Source organism: Biomphalaria glabrata, chromosome 3, assembly GCF_947242115.1.
Source record: "Biomphalaria glabrata chromosome 3, xgBioGlab47.1, whole genome shotgun sequence".
NCBI lineage: Eukaryota > Metazoa > Mollusca > Gastropoda > Planorbidae > Biomphalaria > Biomphalaria glabrata.
The window spans coordinates 23,544,433-23,567,317 of record NC_074713.1 but is presented as its reverse complement, the minus strand read 5'-3'; the positions used below and the strand labels follow the sequence as shown (position 1 = coordinate 23,567,317).

General features: G+C 36.0%; 1 protein-coding gene across 1 annotated transcript in view; it reads left to right on the top strand.

Annotated features, from left to right (window-relative positions):
- LOC106064402 (dentin sialophosphoprotein-like) overlaps nt 1-22,885 on the top strand; it is a 159,831-nt gene that overhangs the window by 14,345 nt on the left and 122,601 nt on the right. The window contains exon 2 of the mRNA XM_056024090.1: nt 14,575-14,816. Coding sequence (XP_055880065.1) covers nt 14,640-14,816 — 177 coding nt within the window. The 5' untranslated portion in view covers nt 14,575-14,639. The remainder of the gene's footprint in view (nt 1-14,574; nt 14,817-22,885) is intronic.

Below are 22,885 nucleotides of genomic sequence, written 5' to 3'. Positions count from 1 at the left end.
TATCTTGTGCTGTAGGGCGATGATCCCAGTTGAACACCTACCCACTTCTATCTTGTACTGTAGGACAATGATCCAAGTTGAACACCTACCCACTTCTATCTTGTACTGTAGGACAATGATCCAAGTTGAACACCTACCCATTTCTATCTTGTGCTGTAGGACAATGATACGAGTTGAACACCTAACCACTTCTATCTTGTACTGTAGGACAATGATCCAAGTTGAACACCTACCCACTTCTATCTTGTGATGTAGGACAATGATCCAAGTTGAACACCTACCCACTTCTATCCTGTACTGTAGGACAATGATCCAAGTTGAACCCCTACCCACTTCTATCTTGTGCTGTAGGGCGATGATCCCAGTTGAACACCTACCCACTTCTATCTTGTGCTGTAGGGCGATGATCCCAGTTGAACACCTACCCACTTCTATCTTGTGCTGTAGGACAATGATACGAGTTGAACACCTACCCACTTCTATCTTGTGCTGTACTGTAGGACAATGATACGAGTTGAATACCTACCTACTTCTATCTTGTGTTGTACTGTAGGACGATGATTCAAGTTGAACACCTACCCACTTCTATCTTGTGCTGTAGGACAATGATCCCAGTTGAACACCTACCCACTTCTATCTTGTGCTGTAGGGCGATTATCCCAGTTTAACACCTACTCACTTCTATCCTGTACTGTAGGGCGATTATCCCAGTTGAACACCTACCCACTTCTATCCTGTACTGTAGGGCGATTATCCCAGTTGAACACCTACCCACTTCTATCTTGTACTGTAGGGCGATTATCCCAGTTGAACACCTACCCACTTCTATCCTGTACTGTAGGGCGATTATCCCAGTTGAACACCTACCCGCTTCTATCCTGTACTGTAGGGCGATTATCCCAGTTGAACACCTACCCACTTCTATCCTGTACTGTAGGTCGATTATCCCAGTTGAACACCTACCCACTTCTATCCTGTACTGTAGGGCGATTATCCCAGTTGAACACCTACCCACTTCTATCTTGTGCTCTAGGACAATTATCCCAGTTGAACACCTACCCACTTCTATCCTGTACTGTAGGACAATTATCCCAGTAGAACACCTACCCACTTCTATCTTGTGCTGTAATGCAGGACAATTTAGTTAGGCTGAATCGATTGTCTTTTTTAAGGAGCGTCACAAATCTCTAAAAACAAGCAAATATATTTTACTGAGGAAAACAAAATACTGCGAGTAATTCATTAAAAAAAAAAAGATTATGATTCTAACACTAACGTAAGTCAATTTGTAGACGACTAAAAATACAGTCATATCTGACTTGGTCAACGTTTTTTTTTCATTTGTTGTTTTGTTTTTTAATGATTAGCTGACAAGTTTGTTGACTTAGGCGAAGATTGTTTGTTAAGAACACATTCCTATAAACTGATTGCTATAGACGCTAGGGGACTTTTTGTTTCAAACTGGTTAGCAAAACTCATTTGTTAGAGGTCAAGAGTCAAGTTCTAACGTCATGTCTCATCTTGGCAGCTTGTCACTTAGTCTATGAATATATATATATATATATATTGTTTTTATTACAGTAACTCTAACATTTTTACGAAAAAGCTCATTTATGGTTACTCTAATAACGCACAAGTGAGTTACGATCTTTGTCGACAATTATTTTACGTTTCATTAAGTTTTCTCCGGAATATTTTAGCTAATATTTTGTATGTTATTACTATTATTTTATTATTATTTTCTTTCTCTGGCACTATCAGGGTCGAGCTTTGTTAAAGGGAATCAAAATTAATTGTAGTCCGCCTAACAGTGTCCACTGAAGGATTTTCTAGTCATGTGACTGGTCTGCAGCAATACTGCCATCTGACAGGCAACGAGAATTTTCCTAGGAATGTTAAGAGCGTTGAAGGTATCTCTGAGGTCATTTGGTATTATTCCCACGGTTGATATAACAATGGGGTATATTGCTGTTTTGGATAACTTCCATAAACGCTTAATCTCCAAGCCTAGGTTCCCATATTTTCATTGTTTTTGTCCATTTTAGTTTTTCTAAAATTATAACACAGTGGTAAGGCGATGTTTGTAATGGTAGCGTTTTTTGTTTTCTTTTTTATCAATGAACAGCAGATAAGGGCGATTAAAATCTACCGTTTTGCCAGTCCAAATAAGCCTGTCCTATTATAGCAGCTGATCAGTAGACTCGAGAACCTTTTGTGGCGAGCATCTGTAGTAACGGGAATTATTTTTATTGATCAAAGTCTGTGTCAAAGTCAAGTGTTGATGTATTAAATTTTGCAACTTGGTTAGGGCGACCTAGGTAGGCAGATTCTAATAAAGTTAAGCATCCCTATTATTATTATTATTATTATAAAAAAACGAGTAGTCATTCTCTGGCGCTGCCAGGGTCGAGTTTCGTTAAAGGGAAACAAAATTCATCGTAGTCCCTTTATCAGTTTCCACCGAGGAATTTTCTGGTGATGTGGCAGGTCTGCAGAAGTACCGCCCTCTGACAGGCAACGAGAATGTTCCTAGGAATGCCAAGGGCCTTGAAGGTATCTGTGAGGTCAGTTGTTATTATTCCCTCTGTTATTATGACAATGGGGTATATTGTTATTTTAGATAATTTCCATAAACGCTTAATCTCCAAGCCAAGGTTCCCATATTTTTGTTGTTTTTCCAGCTCAGTTTTTCTTAAATTATGAGAGAGTGGTACGGCGATGTCAGTAATGGTAGCGGTCTTTTCTTTTGTATCAAAGAGCAGCAAATCAGGGCGATTAAAATCTACCGTTTTGTCAGTCAATATAGGCCTATCCCAGTACAGCAGATGATCCGTAGACTCGAGAACCTCTTGTGGTGAGTATTTGTAATATGGAGGAGTATCCTTACCGATCAAATTGTGTGTCAAAGCCAAGTGCTGGTGTATTAGCTTTGCAACTTGGTTATGGCGACCTAGGTAGGCAGATTCCGATAGGGCTGAACATCCCGCCATAATGTGTTCAATTGACTCACCCACATTTCCACATTTTCGGCATTTGTCAACAATATTGAGTTTTAGGATATGTTTCTCGTAATTTTTTGTTCTAATTACTCTGTCCTGTATTGCTGTGACAAAGCCTTCAGTTTCAGGGTAAAGATGACCTGCTTTTAGCCATGTTAAGGAAGCAGCCTTGTCAATGTTGTCCCCATGTAATAAAGCCGGGAATTTTCCTTGGTGTGTTTTTTCTTCCCATTGGCGAATATCATGCCCGACGTCGTCCAAACCGACATTAACATCAACATTGTTTAGGTTCAGAGGGGTTGCATCATTATCGTATTTGCCTAGGAAGGAAACTAGTTCATTGCTTGAGGCGTGCAGTTTTGATCGTATTTTGGAAACTTGCGTCTTACACAGTTTGAAGATGTTCTGCAATCCACGGCCTCCATCCTTCCAGGACAGGTATAGCCTTATGTTGGAGGATTTTGTTGAATTCCTGGAAGAGTTTTTGACTATAACCTGGGAGAGGTTTATCATCACAATTGTTTACACGGAAGAACGATTTGATTATTTCTATATTCATTTCTCTCGCGCATTTGATCCTTCTGGCTCCTCTTGTTCTACCACCAACAGCACCTCTCAATTGTGTGGGGTGCGAGTCAGGGAGTAGACCGACCTCTTGTGTTTGGTCATGAGGTTGTAAATTACCTTCAGTAAACACTCGACTCATTGGTGAATAATAATTTATTTAGACTCTACCGCCTGTGTAGTTTATTCCTTATTCATCATTGTCCTGGAAGAAACAACGGGCCCGTTTCAAGTCTCCTTAAAGTGAACGTGCGTTGATTTATTGACTTTGATCTGCAATCTTCGTACAGAAGCTTTTAAGATCTAGATCTAGCAAACATGGAAGTGACGCAGCAAAAATGGCGTACCTAGTCTTTGATAAGAGATAACATCAAATCTATGAAAATCTTTAAATAATCACCCTAAATAGAAGAAAAGGGTTTCGACATATGTTAAATGATCATTGCTATTTCAAAATCAATATCAGTTTCAATATTAGTTTCAATATCAGTAACTTTGTTTCAGATCTCCATGGTAGTATGTCAATATCAGTTTCAATATTAGTTTCAATATCAGTAACTTTGTTTCAGATCTCCATGGTAGTATGTCAATATCAGTTTCAATATTAGTTTCAATATCAGTAACTTTGTTTCAGATCTTAATGGTAGTATGTCAATATCAGTTTCAATATTAGTTTCAATATCAGTAACTTTGTTTCAGATCTTAATGGTAGTATAGTTCTATAGGAATCAGTGTCAACTTGTGTCTATGAGAATGATTTGACTGTTGATTCTCAGAGACAAACTATTATTCGCGACAAGAAACTGAATTTCATTTGCAGGTTGTAATCTTGAAATAACGAGACAGTCGAATGCAAAACAGCCGAGAAAATATATGCTGAACAGTGTCACGAGTGTCTTGTGTTCCGTGTGTCATTGTGTCACGCGTGTCTGTGTGATATGTGTCTTGTTTAACTCGAGTGTTGTGCAATTAGTGCCTAGTGCATTGTGCGTCTACTATCACGTCAATTTTGCGTTCCGTGTGTCACGTGTGTCTTATGTAAAGTGTGTCTTATGTCTTGTGTAACACGTGTCTTGTTCCACGTGTGTCTTGACTCACGTGATCTTGGGTCTTGTTTCGCGTGTGTCTTGTTCCACGTTTGTCTAGCGTCCCATCTGTTCCGTGTCACGGGTGTCTTGCGAGCGTCTGATGTGTCTTGTTGCATGTGATTTATTTGTCTCGTGTGTCTTAAGTTTTGTGTACCGTGTGTCTTTTGCCACGTGCGTTTTGGGCAACGTGTGTCTTTGGTCACCCTAAAAACGTGATCACTTAACCGTGAATCGTGAGCATAAAATATCACTTTTACACAAGACTTTGTTAGATCTATGTCGAACTATTTCTGGTTGAGTTTCAAGCAGACTAGTCAGTCTAAACCTTCCCTCCCCTCCCCAGCTAGAGACCTAGTCCACTCCATGCCCTACGCCCACACAATCCCCTCTTCATTAAAATCCAAAGCCAGACTTCCATGACGTGCCAAGAAAGCTTTAATGTCTCTTTTTAAAAAAAAGTGTCAATTGGACGAGTGTCACGTGGAGATCTCCACACACCTCCATACACCTCCACACATTGGGGCTACAACAGCAGAGACGAAGTTTTGTTAAGCTGATATTTGTCTAGTTCACGTTATTAGTCCTACTTACCATTCTAGGATAAAGTTGAAACTTTGTACAATTAATTATTGTTGGCAACAACACATCAGTCAATAAAAACATTCACCAATTATTATATCAATTAGTCGTGCATATTATATATATATATATATATATATATATATATATATATATATATATATATATATATATACATATATATATACAGAGAGAGAGAGAGAGAGAGAGAGAGAATATATTTCATACATTATAGATATAGATAAATAGATGCATATCTAACAAAAGTTAAACACAAAAGGTTTTATTTGTATAAGTATTTGTATAATTGCCATCATAAGATCTCGAGACCTGAAGTTTAAATTCAGACTCAGCAACTTTTTGAAAAGGCAGAACAGAAACGTTCCTACCCCCCCCCCCCCCCCCCCAAAAAAAAAAAAAAAAAAAAAACTGGTCAGCAAAAGTGACAGGAGCATAGTGCACTGATTGTTCCATTCGTATCAATGTTGTTCAAAACAAAAACATTACTAAAACTATTTCCAGTCCAACTTATTGTTGTTAGTATAAAGCTATTGATTGATTCAAAATAATTGATACAATTTCACTCAATATAAACTTTTGTTTTCTTTCTAAGTTTCGCTTTTTAAATAATTAACTTTTTTTTCTCCAACATATAGATTTCATTAATGTGGAGATTGTTTTGTTCGTTGGCCTGGAGGATCTCAAATAAGAGCTTCTTATTACAATCATTGCTCTTGGTCATGTAAACAAAAAGATTGTTAACTTTAAGTCAAGGTGAACAATGTCTCGCTACTGCTACGTTCATGAATGCGAATCTTTTAGTGGACTGAATTGAAAGGGAATCACGTGCTGGTAAACAGACACACACACACACAGCAGCACCCTGTAAAACAATCAAACTAACAAGCAAAATATACGAAATCTTTTTAAAAAGAAAAAAACAAAGGGGAAGAACTCCGTCCTTAAAACTATATCTACCAAAAATGTACTATTTATTTCCCTTATTCGATATCAAACAAAATAATTAACTACCAATAATTAATTGACTAATTGAGTATTTCTGTTTATTGATTCATGTTTTGTTAGGTACAATAAATAATTGTTTAAAGTATAAACTTGATCGGAGAATGCGTGAGGGAGAAATAGTATTAACAATTATTCAAGGGGACTAAACAGTAACAAATTAGCCATATCTTTGAATACTGGAGTATTAGTTTCCTTTAATGCTTTTAAAAAAATAATGAATTACCGGTAATTAATTGTTTAATTGGTAACTTTTTAAAAATTACTATTGATTCATGTCTTGTCTATGTCAATGAATAATTGTTCGAAGTTTCAGCTTGATCCGAGAATGGGTGTGGTATAAATAACGTGTTTACACACTTTTTACCAGACAGACAGACAGACAAAGTGAGTTGATATAAACTTTGTAAAAAAAAGCTAGAAAAAACAAAAACAAATAAGACAAACAAAACAAAATTATTTCAGCTCTTCATTAGAACGTTTTATTGTAGATAGTGTGAATTCATAACTACTGCCCTACAATTATTCTCAAACATGGGAAAGGCTTCAAGAGTCATACCTGAGATAAATTAAGTAGCCGGCGACCCTTCATCAGTATGCAGCATTCATGTTACACCCTGAGTGAGCCTGCAACACCACTGATCCCAAACTGTATTGGTACTTGCTGTTCCATTCACTACATTCAAGCAGAACATTAATACCTTTAGGAAATGATCAAAACGATTTGAGATTTTAGTTCTTCGTTTTAGCTCTCGTGTTGTTGTTTGTAGCACAGCGCCTTGAGCTTACATTGTGTTTGTATCACAGCGCCTTGAGCTTACATTGTGTTATTGTTTGTATCACAGCGCCTTGAGCTTACATTGTGTTATTGTTTGTATCACAGCGCCTTGAGCTTACATTGTGTTATTGTTTGTAGCACAGCGCCTTGAGCTTACATTGTGTTATTGTTTGTATCACAGCGCCTTGAGCTTACATTGTGTTATTGTTTGTATCACAGCGCCTTGAGCTTACATTGTGTTGTTGTTTGTATCACAGCGCCTTGAGCTTACATTGTGTTGTTGTTTGTATCACAGCGCCTTGAGCTTACATTGTGTTATTGTTTGTAGCACAGCGCCTTGAGCTTACATTGTGTTATTGTTTGTATCACAGCGCCTTGAGCTTACATTGTGTTATTGTTTGTATCACAGCGCCTTGAGCTTACATTGTGTTGTTGTTTGTATCACAGCGCCTTGAGCTTACATTGTGTTATTGTTTGTAGCACAGCGCCTTGAGCTTACATTGTGTTATTGTTTGTATCACAGCGCCTTGAGCTTACATTGTGTTATTGTTTGTATCACAGCGCCTTGAGCTTACATTGTGTTATTGTTTGTAGCACAGCGCCTTGAGCTTACATTGTGTTATTGTTTGTAGCACAGCGCCTTGAGCTTACATTGTGTTATTGTTTGTATCACAGCGCCTTGAGCTTACATTGTGTTGTTGTTTGTATCACAGCGCCTTGAGCTTACATTGTGTTGTTGTTTGTAGCACAGCGCCTTGAGCTTACATTGTGTTATTGTTTGTATCACAGCGCCTTGAGCTTACATTGTGTTGTTGTTTGTATCACAGCGCCTTGAGCTTACATTGTGTTGTTGTTTGTAGCACAGCGCCTTGAGCTTACATTGTGTTGTTGTTTGTATCACAGCGCCTTGAGCTTACATTATGTTATTGTTTGTATCACAGCGCCTTGAGCTTACATTGTGTTATTGTTTGTATCACAGCGCCTTGAGCTTACATTGTGTTATTGTTTGTATCACAGCGCCTTGAGCTTACATTGTGTTATTGTTTGTATCACAGCGCCTTGAGCTTACATTGTGTTGTTGTTTGTAGCACAGCGCCTTGAGCTTACATTGTGTTGTTGTTTGTAGCACAGCGCCTTGAGCTTACATTGTGTTATTGTTTGTATCACAGCGCCTTGAGCTTACATTGTGTTATTGTTTGTATCACAGCGCCTTGAGCTTACATTGTGTTGTTGTTTGTATCACAGCGCCTTGAGCTTACATTGTGTTGTTGTTTGTAGCACAGCGCCTTGAGCTTACATTGTGTTGTTGTTTGTATCACAGCGCCTTGAGCTTACATTGTGTTGTTGTTTGTATCACAGCGCCTTGAGCTTACATTGTGTTGTTGTTTGTATCACAGCGCCTTGAGCTTACATTGTGTTGTTGTTTGTATCACAGCGCCTTGAGCTTACATTGTGTTATTGTTTGTATCACAGCGCCTTGAGCTTACGTTGTGTTATTGTTTGTATCACAGCGCCTTGAGCTTACATTGTGTTATTGTTTGTATCACAGCGCCTTGAGCTTACATTGTGTTATTGTTTGTATCACAGCGCCTTGAGCTTACATTGTGTTATTGTTTGTATCACAGCGCCTTGAGCTTACATTGTGTTATTGTTTGTATCACAGCGCCTTGGGCTTACATTGTGTTGTTGTTTGTATCACAGCGCCTTGAGCTTACATCGTGTTTGTAATGTTATCACAGCGCCTTGAGCTTACATTGTGTTGGTAATGTTATCACAGCGCCTTGAGCTTACATTATGTTTGTAATGTTATCACAGCGCCTTGAGCTTACATTGTGTTGGTAATGTTATCACAGCGCCTTGAGCTTACATTATGTTTGTAATGTTATCACAGCGCCTTGAACTTACATTGTGTTGGTAATGTTATCACAGCGCCTTGAGCTTACATTGTGTTTGTAATGTTATCACAGCGCCTTGAACTTACATCGTGTTTGTAATGTTATCACAGCGCCTTGAGCTTACATTGTGTTGGTAATGTTATCACAGCGCCTTGAGCTTACATCGTGTTTGTAATGTTATCACAGCGCCTTGAGCTTACATTGTGTTGGTAATGTTATCACAGCGCCTTGAGCTTACATTGTGTTGGTAATGTTATCACAGCGCCTTGAGCTTACATTGTGTTTGTAATGTTATCACAGCGCCTTGAGCTTACATTGTGTTTGTAATGTTATCACAGCGCCTTGAGCTTACATTGTGTTGGTAATGTTATCACAGCGCCTTGAGCTTACATTGTGTTTGTAATGTTATCACAGCGCCTTGAACTTACATTGTGTTGGTAATGTTATCACAGCGCCTTGAGCTTACATTGTGTTTGTAATGTTATCACAGCGCCTTGAACTTACATCGTGTTTGTAATGTTATCACAGCGCCTTGAGCTTACATTGTGTTTGTAATGTTATCACAGCGCCTTGAACTTACATTATGTTTGTAATGTTATCACAGCGCCTTGAGCTTACATTGTGTTGGTAATGTTATCACAGCGCCTTGAGCTTACATTGTGTTGGTAATGTTATCACAGCGCCTTGAGCCTACATTGTGTTTGTTAACAGCGCTCTATAAATTAAAGTATTATTATTTATCAGCTGCTGTGTGGGCGACATCGTTCTGACCTGAATGCTCAGGAAATTCCTATCGTTTCTATGACATGATCTGTAATCACTTCGCAACTGTAGGAGGCCATAGATATATACTATTTGTAATTTAAAACATTAATTATTTTGTCAATTATAACTTGTTTACCAAAATGTCAGTTTTCGCTTCAGAGTCATGTCAGCGGTGTCAGGTGTTGTTGAGTGTCTTATGTTACAGCGGTGTCAGGTGTTTTTGAGTGTCATGTGTTACAGCGGTGTCAGGTGTTTTTGAGTGTCATGTGTTACAGCGGTGTCAGGTGTTGTTGAGTGTCATGTTTACTTCTGTGTCATATGTAATTGATGAAAAAAACAATCGTTTGTGTAGAAATAGCTTGCTAGTGAGAAAACTTGGTTATGAGATTTATATTTTTTATAAAGAAGTTAGCAAAAGAAGTTTCTGTTTTCACACAAACTCATAGACAGACCCTGTGGTCCAATATTTAGTAAACAAGGCAGATAAAGCGGAAGGATGTTATAATTTATTTTTTAATCACGAAGAAAATGAATATTTCAGAATTTCATTTTCAATACTTTTGATAAACTCTAAGAATTCAAGTGTATATTGTATCATGCACGACTTAATGCGTAGGACTTAATTATCTTCTGTTAACAATAAACGTCTTTAATGTACAAGATACAATTATAAGATGACATAAGTTTTTACACAAAGGTTACTTAAAATAATTTACTCCCCTGACTGTAAATGTTGTGCGATACCTATCTATATATTTTTCTACAAATGCAATCAACACGACACTAACCTATATCCCTTTAGAATTAAATGCAGAAGTTCTTGTATGAAAGAAAGTCAGTAAAATACAGTCGAATAAGTGAAACCAATGAGGACAAAATTTAAAACAGAATCAAAGAAAAAAAAACAGATAAAAAATCATGAAAAAAAAAACATTTAAAAAAAACAAACAGAACCAGGGTCAGTGAATTTGAGTTTCGAGCAATTTTCTTACACCACATTGATTCTTCTGTGCAGCACAAAATAAAATTGGAGCATGGACAGATTGGTTTTGTTTAGAAAGTCTAGACGTGCAGATTTGTTTCGGTATTGATTGGATTTTTTTTTTGCGTTTTTTTTTTAGTTGCAGTTTTTTTTTCCTTTTGTAGAGCTACCCCATATTAAAGTTGTATGCAATACTTGATGCAATACTTGATGCAATACTTGATGCATCCAATGGTCGATATTAAAATCAACACTTTTTTATTGTTCTGAAAACAATGTGGTTTCACAATAAGCAAACAAATTACATTACACAGAGTCAGTGTTGGGCGAGTAAATATTGCAGTATTTTTTTACTTATGACATTTGTAACAGTTGGCAGCTAATGTAAAGTAGGCAGTGTGGTGGATGGTCTTAATAGAAATTATGATACATATAGTTTTAACTAAAGGCAATCTAAGCGATAAAAATAAACAAAACTAATAGTCAAAAAATCGAAATCACTAACACTAGGGCTTGAAGAAAATAAATATGAACAAATCAACGGACTTTCACGCTACAACTATCATACGCCATTTCTCTAAAAACATGTTTCAGGTGTTCCTTCAGAGTTGAAGATAATCTACGTTCTAGTTCTAGCCTCCCACAGGATGAGTGTGGCAGTATGAACCCGGGTCCGTCGAGATAACCGAACGACAGTTCAGCGCGAATACCGTATGACCATGCAGCCATCCTCTATCTAAACGTCTACACTCCGCTGCATTATACAATGGAAGGCAATGAGCAGATAGAGAAACAGATTTGGTGTGAAGTTTAGCCGTCACGATGTAACAAGTTTCTAATAGAAATAGTTTGTCATTGAGGTTTATTTGTTTCTAGACTGTTGTTAGTCAAACTGACTCAATTACTTTCTCCACAATTACTATTCTCTTTGTTTTTTTATTCTTCTGCTTCTTCCAGATGTGTCTCTGACTCTACCCCATAGCAGCTGTTCTAGAGTTAGAGATTCTGTGGATAGTAGTGCTTTCACAATATGAAGAAAATGTTAGCCTTACACTTGACATGGCTGCCTGGTCGGGATGGCTGCCTGGTCGTGCGGTTTGTGCGCTGAACTGTCGGTCGGACAAATTCCCGTCGTCCTGCGGCAGGTTTGGACTAGGAAGTAAATTATCTTCAAGTCTGAAGGAACATCCGAAATATGTAAAACATTTTACAGAACAACATTTTTTAAAACATGAATATTATGAATCATGTGGTGAATATGTTTTGTTAGTTTCAGGTGGTGTAATTTATCCTTATCTTTAAGTTCTATGTGTAGTGTGGTGCAGTTTGAAGAGAGCCGGAAGAGTGAGATTCGTAACAATACATTCACGCATCTGTTACGCAATAACCTCTAGAGTAAAAGTAAGTCACATTCCCCCATTCAGGCATTGTGACCTATAGGGCAGATGATGTAAAGATGATCTGTTTCTATGCCCCACGCTTAACAAGGGTATCATGAGGCAAGCACAACGGCCATCGACTTTTCCCCAACATTAGAGCTGGGTTGACTCAGAGACGCTCAGTCTTCACCAGGATTCGAACCTGCGACATCCGGTTTATAAGCTAATGGGTTAACCGCTTAGCCACTGCGCCTTCCAATAATCTCTAGCATGAGCGTTATTAGAGATAGCATAGATTTTGCATACATTTAGCCAGTTTTGCCTACAAGTACGCAACTTGCGTATTTGGTACGCAAATGGACACCAAAATACCCGAGTACCTCTTATCATCTGAAAATACGCATTCCCCCCTCTAAAGCAAAAAAAAAAAAAAAAATAATTTTAAAAAAGTAGTTTTTGCTTATCATATATATAGATCAGTGCGTCAATGCCTGGAAATGGACTATTCCTATTAGATCTACCACGAGATAGTATCGCTTTTTTATTTCGCGCGCGCTGACGCGCGAAAATTTAAATATATACTAGATCTAGATTTTACTGATCTAAATAAAGTTGAGTTCTTTGCAATGTGTCAGTTTATATGAAGTCTTCAAACTAATTGCGAAATAATTGATTGATTAGTTCAAATTTATCTAGACTGGATCTAGAATAATCTAGATCTTGAACCAGAGATATTTTACAATATCAGGCACCTACAATAGAATTTACGTAAATCTAGATCTAGATTTAGAATCACGATTTAGATCTATATACTAGATCTAGATTTAATTGTGTAATCTAAATATAATATCTAGATTGTTCTAGATTTCGATATAGATCTAGATCTAAATCTTATTCTAGTCTACATTCTAATTTTAGATATAATATGTGTAAATGTAATAGACTTAGATTTACTAATGTCGACTACTGGCTAGATGTAGAGTCTAGGTCTAGTCACTCTAGAATCTAGTAGAAGTGGTAGGCTCAAGATATCTGTAACTAGATCTAGATCTAAGTCTACTCAAAAGCATCAATTTTTTATAGGCTCAAGATATCTGTATCCAGATCTAGATCTAAGTCTACTCAAAAGCATCAATTTTTTATCATTTATGGAATCTAAAATTTAAAAAAGGGCAAAATTGACTGTTCTAAGCCAACTTTGTACAGATCTAGTATTTCACATTCATGATAGAGCCTACCATTGTGTGGAATTGTTAAAATACCTTTCAATATCCCTATGCACTTTAAAAAACATCAACTGTTAATGAGCTGATTACAGTTCTAGATTTATTCTAGAGAAGGGCAGAGGAGAAATATTGGTTGAGCTTAATCTCTCTCTTAGCATGATAAAGGGAATCAAACAGATGCTCCCTAACTTGCATAATGTATCTGGTAAATACTTTTATAATCACTAGCGTCTAGCTAGGTTCCTTTACTTATGAAGGACTAAATTCATATAAATAAAATCAGGGGCACTGTAGATGATGCCAAAGCTTTCATTTTTAACTCTGCAAAAATAAAAAGGCTCTGGAAGAAGAAAATCTGAGTGATATTAAATATGTTCAGCTTCTGGATACCTTGTAAAGAAATTTCCTATAAACAAAACAAATTTGATAAAACTAGATGTCACTGATGGAGCTAAGCAAACCATTACATCTGGTTGAAGTCTAATTTCACTTGTAACACAAATTCTTTTTTGAATGAATTTTCCGTTGCCGCTATTATGGAAAGTGAAGAGGCATTAGGATCATAAGATCATTGCCAGGTGACACAAACGTTCTTATTCTAACATAGTCTAGAAAAGTCTAAGACTAAGACTACAAGTGTATTTATTTTGACACATTTGACACATAAAATGTCTTATATAACTTCATGCAGTGTTCACTTTTGGATTGCTGCCTTTCGTGAATGTTATCTTAGTTATGTGCTTGAAGGATTGAATTTTAGTCTTTCCTGAGTATATGTCTTGATATTTAGGAAAATACTCATTTGTCCCTCTAAATACGCATTTCCAGTTCTGGGAATACGTATTTCAATTTTGGCATGTAGGCATCTCTGATTTAGCACAAATGTAGCACAAATTTAGTACAATTCAAGCATATAATAAAATGGGATAAATTAAAGATTTAGTACAAATTTATCTAGCATATATAGCAAAGATCTAGCACAGATTTAACACAGATTTATCAGAGCATAAATCTAATACAGATGTCGCAATAACCCGAGAGCCCAGATCTAGCAGAGAGATTTATCAGAGCATAAATCTAACACAGATGTCGCAATAACCCGAGAGCCCAGATCTAGCATAGATGTAACGCAAATGTAATACAAATCATTATTGAAAACAAATCTAGCTCAAATCTAGCTCAAATCTAGCTCTCAAATCTAGCTCAAATCTAGCAGAGATCTAGTCAGATCCAGCAGAGATCTAACACATTTCTGTAATGAAGTAAAACCAGTTTGACCATTGTTTCGTTTTTCAGGTTAATTGTCGACACGGACTCAACCTGTCACCCTGGATTCCTCAGATTCAGACGATACCGTCATTATGACGTCACCCAAGGGTGAGACGTATCACGAGCAGGATGTCCAGCACCTATTCCGCGCCATCCGGAAGGGCAAAGGTCACCTGACACGCTTTATGCTGGCCGCCTCCAATAACGCCCTCCTGAACTGCTGGGACAAGGAGGGAAAGACGCCCCTAATTGAATGCTGCTACATCAAGGTAAATACTAGCCGGATATGGCTCGCGGGCTTTCCCAATATGTGAAACCAGAATAATAACAATAATCTTATAAGTAAAGAGAATGGGTGAATCTAAAATATTAACATAAACAAATGTTTATTTAGGTTAATGTTATGTAGATCTAGATTAAGAGTGTAAGGGATATTCGAGCCAACGTCGTCAATGACATACAATATAAACTAGGTCAACAACCTATCATTCCTTTCCCGACGATATACAGCAAGTGTAAAATTTCCAGGAAAATCGTTAGGGCCGTTATCGAAATCCGTGTCCAGGTTCCACCCAAGCTCCATGAAGTTATGAGTTGAATAGAGATAGTGTAAACATAGATGGCGACTCTAAAGATGCTGTCATAAGTGTCATTGACTAACACATAAATGCACAATTAGATTTGACTTTACAATCTAGTAAAGTGTATTGTGTGTATAGATGTGTGCAATTTAACACTCACTGCGGTCTCCGTTGGGATGTAAAGAACTTTCATGTCGAATTTTATCAAGATTGGTCAAAGGTTTTGATACATACATACATACATACATACATACATACATACATACATACATACATACATACATAAATACATACATACATACATACATACATACATACATTCATACATACATACATACATACATACATACATACATACATACATACATACATATATACATACATATACCTTACATTCAATTCGATATATTAAGATTATCATTGAAAAAGAGGCCGATCACGCTAATCGATGTTAGATTTTGGACCTATATAGACTTAAAAAAGATCCAGACATTATTTTCCGAGACTCAATTGGAGCCGAATAAGGTTTTTCTGAATGTCTGACAAGCGAAATGTTCAATGCGAAACTTAAAACCTATATAGAGCTAAAACAGATTCAGAAATAATTCTGTGAGGCTCTAATGGGGCCAATAAACTTTATTCTGAATGACTGACAAGCTCAATGCAAAGTGTGAAGGTTCAAAACCTATACATAATTAAATTAAAGCCAATGAAAATACTTAAGGCTGTTTGGAGCGGAAAATAAAATCTGACTGTTTTAAACAAGCGAAATGTTTTATGTGAAAGTTAGGAACTAAATCAAATTAAAATACACAATAAGGATCTGTGTCTTGAAACTTATAGTGATGTTTGGCTCTCTGCTCCACATGATAGGATTTATATCTATATGTTGCATGAATGACAGGGAATTGAATCATTTGGTCACTCTAAATACATGGATACACTGTCTACCAATGTGCCTGAAATCGGAAGCTTATTTCTGTTATCTGAAAGATTTATGGTATTCTAGATATTGCCTCAAATGAGCCCAAAGCCAGAGATTCTTTTTAAATCTTTAGGGATTTAGTGTGCATTATCTTAGTTTTGTTAAATAAATTAACAGAACATATTTTTAAATCTAGGTCTAGAACTCTTTTAATAAGTTTTTTTTTTTAATTCGATTGAGCTTAGTTGCTGTTTTGTTTTAATGTAATAATAAAAGTAATGTAATCACTTAAACCCGTGAAAGAGAGAGGCGGGGTCTTAAAACATGGAGGGGCAAAGAGGAAGTTTGTCAGTGAGGTTTGTCAGTGAAGTTTGTCAGTGAGGTTTGTCAGTGAGGTTTGTCAGTGAGGTTTGTCAGTGAGGTTTGTCAGTGAGGTTTGTCAGTGAGGTTTGTCAGTGAGGTTTGTCGAGGACAATAATGCTTGGTTACACCAAACCCGCACGCTGCCTTCAAAAGAATTATGCAAATCTTAGTCATTTGACTTTAAGTTTATGTAGTTTTTTTTTTCAATGTTTTACTCAATAGTATAAAAAGGCAAGGAAATGATTCTAACATTGTTTACATGTCGTGAGATATGCTATTGTGCTCATACAAAGTGTGTGTGTGTGTGTGTACTCTATTACTGAACTGTATTATATTTCATCACTTCTTATCTTGTAAATTACAGACGTTAGTTCAAACATTATAATTACACCAAGCGGGTATCGGTGCGTTAGTCGTGTGTGATAATTAGTCTTAAACTCTTTACTTAAGTCATTCCTTTTTCTGGCTAACCCTAACCTTTTTAAATTTTCTTAATCTATTAGTTCAGTGTTTTTGCTGATGGCGTTACTCTCGCTAAATGTTGAGCAAACAAAATGTATTCCCATCTCAGACTCCTCACCTCACATCTCAGACAAACCTAATGAAACATTTACACCAGAAAGCCGAGGAGACCCGCACACATAATTAACTAAAATACAACCAGATTGCAAATGGCGCCGAGCGTCTTGGCCTTTGATTGGATACATACTTCGTCACGTGATTTTGACGTCACGACACTCCATTAACGAAGACAAGTTTTTTTTTTTTTTCCTTTCTTCCTATACCATTTCTGTTTCACGCGACATAGACGGTAGAAGGGTCCAGTGAGATGTGGCCATATGGTACGTTCATTTCACTACAGTCGAGGAAGTGGATTCCTTGTATAAGCGCTTGATGAAAATGCTAGGTTTGTGGGAGAGGGGGGGGGAGTTTTGTGTAAAAGCGAATCATTGTAATTTCTGTCCATTATGTGGACAAGACGAGAAGAGAATGAAAATAACTACTGAACCTTGTTCCTACCTTAGTGAAGATATGGAGTGAAAAGAACAGTTCTCCACTCGACAAAACGTTTTCTTTATGATTGATTCCTTTCCTTCCACAGTACCGAATCGTGTTTCTACTTTTTAGTTAATCAGGCTTTCTTGTTGTTTTTTATTTAAAATATATCAGCGATTTTCGTTTTTGGAAGAAAAACCTATAAATAACTAGCTTTCTGGTGTATCCGGCTTTACAGAATAAAGAAAGTGTCAATAAGATTTGCTTTTTAACAGAAATATGGAATGTTTTGTGCACTATCTAATATTGTAGAATCAGGTTTACTAAGCTCTTCTAGATCTTTTTATAGCTTAGAATAATTTCAGTATAGAGGCAGTATTAGACTTACACCCTATGACCACAAACATATTTAAAAAACAAATGAATCTACAGTTAGCACATTTACAATGTCTATTAGTGGTCTTCTAACATTTGAAAGTTAATGATACCTTTTTACAAATTAAATGTTTCCTTTTTTAGACTTTGGCGTTCTCCAATAAATGGCAGGCATCCTTTGAGTTGAATGGATTCAGTAGCGTTTAAATATTACAAAAAAATTGAAAATTCCAGTATATAAGAGGAATCAAACTCATGTTCCCTTGATTTGAAAGCTAAGCTTTACCTCATGCTCACGTTCCATAGATAGGCCTAATTAAATATCAGGATATAAATCCAAAGAAAGATAGGCCTAATTAAATATCAGAATAGAAATACAAAGAAAATGCCAAAACGGCTTCAACATTTATTAATACTACATGACAGCGCTAACGAATTATTGTAGAGTTTACCAGAGTCTACTAGGTAGACAAAGAAGTCGACTGGTTGTTTTACTTTGATTTAAGTGTATGCTGGAATCAGACATAGTGTATTAGTCTACTAATTGCTTCATTCTGTCTCTGTCTTGAGAGACATTGGATGCGTCAAGATGCGCCAAGATGCGTCAAGATGCGCCAAGATGCGTCAAGATGCGTCAAGATGCGCCAAGATGCGTCAAGAGTTTAGTTGCATAACAAGGAAATCATAGTAATAACCCATAAACAAAAGCCAGATTATATAACCGTACTCTTTATAAAATCTATGTTACTCAGACTCTAGTCCAACAGAACAACAAGATAGGTTTTATAAATTCTACTTTTTATTTTACACATAAAAAACTAAATCATTGGCCTATTAAAGATGAGCAAGACTTGAGTAACTTTATTGACCAGAAATTGTGTAATGCCGTGCTACAAACAAACATCGCAGAATCAATTTTGTTTTATGATTATTCTTTTTTCGTTCATTACGAGATTATAATGTTATTAAATTCTTTCTGCGGACTTACGATCGGTCATTGAACTACCGGATTATGAAACATCGAGGTCATGCAAAGGGGAGATACTCCAGTGCGAGGATGGAAAAAAAAAGGATTGTTTTTTTGTTATGTAACAGGTCATTAGATGGTCATGGCCCGAAACGCTCCAGCGACGTCTTCTCTTTCAGTTGACCTGTGGGATAGGTTCAACTCTCCCATGACATCCATCTCCGTTAATTAATCAGCCACTGACACGGCTGGGTGAGTCATTAGGTTGGATCTCATCAGACGTCTGATGGACCGTGACGGGCGAAATCATCTCGAAGTGGGCTGGAGGGTTGAACGAGGATAGGAGAGAAGACGGAAAGTTGTTAGTAAACATTTAGAGACAACATTCAAACATTTTATGGAGTGTGTGTGTTTGTGTGTGTGTGTGTGTGTGCATACTGACGATGGGAAGAGGTTAGCGATTGGTTGTTAAGGATGCAACATAGGTGGCAGTGTCGTCATTTGGTCTTATATATAATATACAATAAATTTCATCAATCTTAAAAAATAAAGAGACTCGATAATAAAGATTGTATTATTACACCATCATCGCTGAAGGCAATGTTTTCCAAAAGCGGATGAACACTTCTCAATACACGCCGTGAGCTGGTCGAACGATAGTAAACAAGGCAGCAGTTATTTTTGTGCTGTTTTGTTGTCTTCTGAAAGATCGTGCATTTTGTTCCCTCGAGATAGTCTTTATTTATTTAGTTTTTAGATTTTAAACATTTATATTTAAAGTAGCAGCAAACAAAAACAACTTGACATTTAGTCTAGAGCATCTAGAACATCTAGAACATATAGAACATCTAGAACATCTAGAACATATAGAACATCTAGAACATATAGAACATATAGAACATCTAGAACATCTAGAACATCTAGAACATCTAGAACATATAGAACTTCTAGAACATCTAGAACATATAGAACATCTAGAACAGTGATTCCCAAAGTGGTCCATATAGACCCCCAGGGGTCTACGAGGACTTCCAAGGGGTCTACGGAGGTGAAAAAATTAATTGGGGGTCTATGATCTGTAAATGGGGGTCTACGATAGTGGATCTCATTTAAGCATGTCTAAACATGAAATTTCATTTTCTATTAATGATTTGTAACTTAGTTAATCCTTTGAATTTTAGCCTTGTTAGTCTAATGATTTTATTTTTACAATTTTAACATCTTATTTTAATTAGCTTAATTTAGTCTGTATGAAAGTACCTAATTTTGTACATGACCGAGTCTGAAAAGAATTGTAGAAAGTCCATTGGTTATTCATTTTGTCCTTGTGAAACAAGCAAATGCATGTGTGCTTTTTATGCAATAAAGTTTAAACTTATGTCGCTATGAAACCATTAAATCTTGAACATCATTTGAGGCAACGCCAACATGATATAATAGATTAAGATTTGAAATGTTTGATTGAATATCACAAAAGAGAAGAGGTTTGTGAACATTTTACAATACTTTACTTTATCAAACTCCAGAAAACTGCACACTGTAGGTAAAAAATAGACTTTGCCAGCCATTGAAGAGGTTTTGCAACCTGTTTTACACAATCCTATATCCAGTGCTTTTTTTGTAAAAAAAAAAAAAAAAAGTAGGTACCGTTACTCAGTAGTTGATTGCCTAACTTTTAACTACTAAAAATTAATAATATACGTTAAAATACGACAAAAATAATAATTTTTTCAAAAAAGGTGCCGGTATGCCATAGCGGTGTGTACCATCACAAAAAAAAAGCCCTGCCTATATCTGATATCATAATCAAAAATTCCTCGTTGCTACAATATAGTGATAATATAGTGTGTTATTACTATCGTATTTTTCGTTTTGTTATGAATCAAGAAATCATAAAGATCTACTTTTTAATCAATGGCTCCATCACACTGCAGTATGATCGTTGTCAAAAGGCTTATGTGTGACTTTAACAGATTTGTTTCATAATTTAATGTAGTTTATTTGCTGTACCAAGGTGATTGCCTAAATTTTGTCAAAACGAAGTCATAATCTCAGTGTTTCTTGGGAGGATTAAAGGAATGTAGCGTGCATTGAACAGCATGAATTTTTTTTTTTATTTTCCAAATTTAACTTAGTCAAACATTATCTAATCGAGAAGGTATAACGTTAAACCTAAATTGAAGCTCAATATGAAAATTTTATTATCAAACTTTTCTACCAATAGTTTTTTGTTTTTTTTTATTAGTCAATTCATGTCATGCATATTAATTTTTTTTTGCTTCATTTTAATTTGAATATCATCAATGTACATACATATCTGCAAGAAAAACACATTTGATATTAATGAATTTTTTTAAAAAATTCAGGGGGTCTACCGAAAACTGGAAAACATGGCAAGGGGTCTATGAGACAAAAAAGTTTGGGAACCACTGTTCTAGAACATCTAGAACATCTAGAACATATAGAACATCTAGAACATCTAGAACATATAGAACATCTAGAACATATAGAACATATAGAACATCTAGAACATATAGAACATATAGAACATCTAGAACATCTAGAACATATAGAACATCTAGAACATCGAGAACATCAAGAACATATAGAACATCTAGAACATATAGAACATCTAGAACATATAGAACATCTAGAACATATAGAACATCTAGAACATCTAGAACATCTAGAACATATAGAACATCTAGAACATCTAGAACATATAGAACATCTAGAACATCTAGAACATATAGAACATCTAGAACATCTAGAACATATAGAACATATAGAACATCTAGAACATATAGAACATCTAGAACATCTAGAACATATAGAACATCTTAAACATATAGAACATCTAGAACATATAGAACATCGAGAACATCTAGAACATATAGAACATCTAGAACATAGAGAACATAGAGAACATATAGAACATCTAGAACATAGAGAACATCTAGAACATCTAGAACATCTAGAACATAGAGAACATAGAGAACATAGAGAACATCTAGAACATAGAGAACATAGAGAACATCTAGAACATCTAGAACATAGAGAACATAGAGAACATATAGAACATCTAGAACATAGAGAACATAGAGAACATCTAGAACATCTAGAACATAGAGAACATAGAGAACATCTAGAACATAGAGAACATAGAGAACATCTAGAACATATAGAACATCTAGAACATATAGAACATATAGAACATCTAGAACATCTATAACATATAGAACATATAGAACATAGAGAACATAGAGAACATCTAGAACATCTAGAACATCTAGAACATCTAGAACATAGAGAACATCTAGAACATAGAGAACATAGAGAACATCTAGAACATAGAGAACATCTAGAACATAGAGAACATATAGAACATATAGAACATCTAGAACATAGAGAACATCTAGAACATCTAGAACATCTAGAACATCTAGAACATATAGAACATCTGGAACATCGAGAACATCTAGAACATATAGAACATAGAGAACATAGAGAACATAGAGAACATATAGAACATCTAGAACATAGAGAACATAGAGAACATCTAGAACATCTAGAACATAGAGAACATAGAGAACATAGAGAACATCTAGAACATAGAGAACATAGAGAACATCTAGAACATCTAGAACATAGAGAACATAGAGAACATCTAGAACATAGAGAACATAGAGAACATATAGAACATCTAGAACATAGAGAACATAGAGAACATCTAGAACATAGAGAACATAGAGAACATCTAGAACATATAGAACATCTAGAACATCTAGAACATATAGAACATCTAGAACATCTATAACATATAGAACATATAGAACATAGAGAACATAGAGAACATCTAGAACATATAGAACATCTAGAACATCTAGAACTTCTAGAACATCTAGAACATAGAGAACATCTAGAACATAGAGAACATAGAGAACATCTAGAACATAGAGAACATCTAGAACATATAGAACATCTAGAACATATAGAACATCTAGAACATAGAGAACATCTAGAACATAGAGAACATCTAGAACATAGAGAACATCTAGAACATAGAGAACATCTAGAACATATAGAACATAGAGAACATCTAGAACATAGAGAACATAGAGAACATAGAGA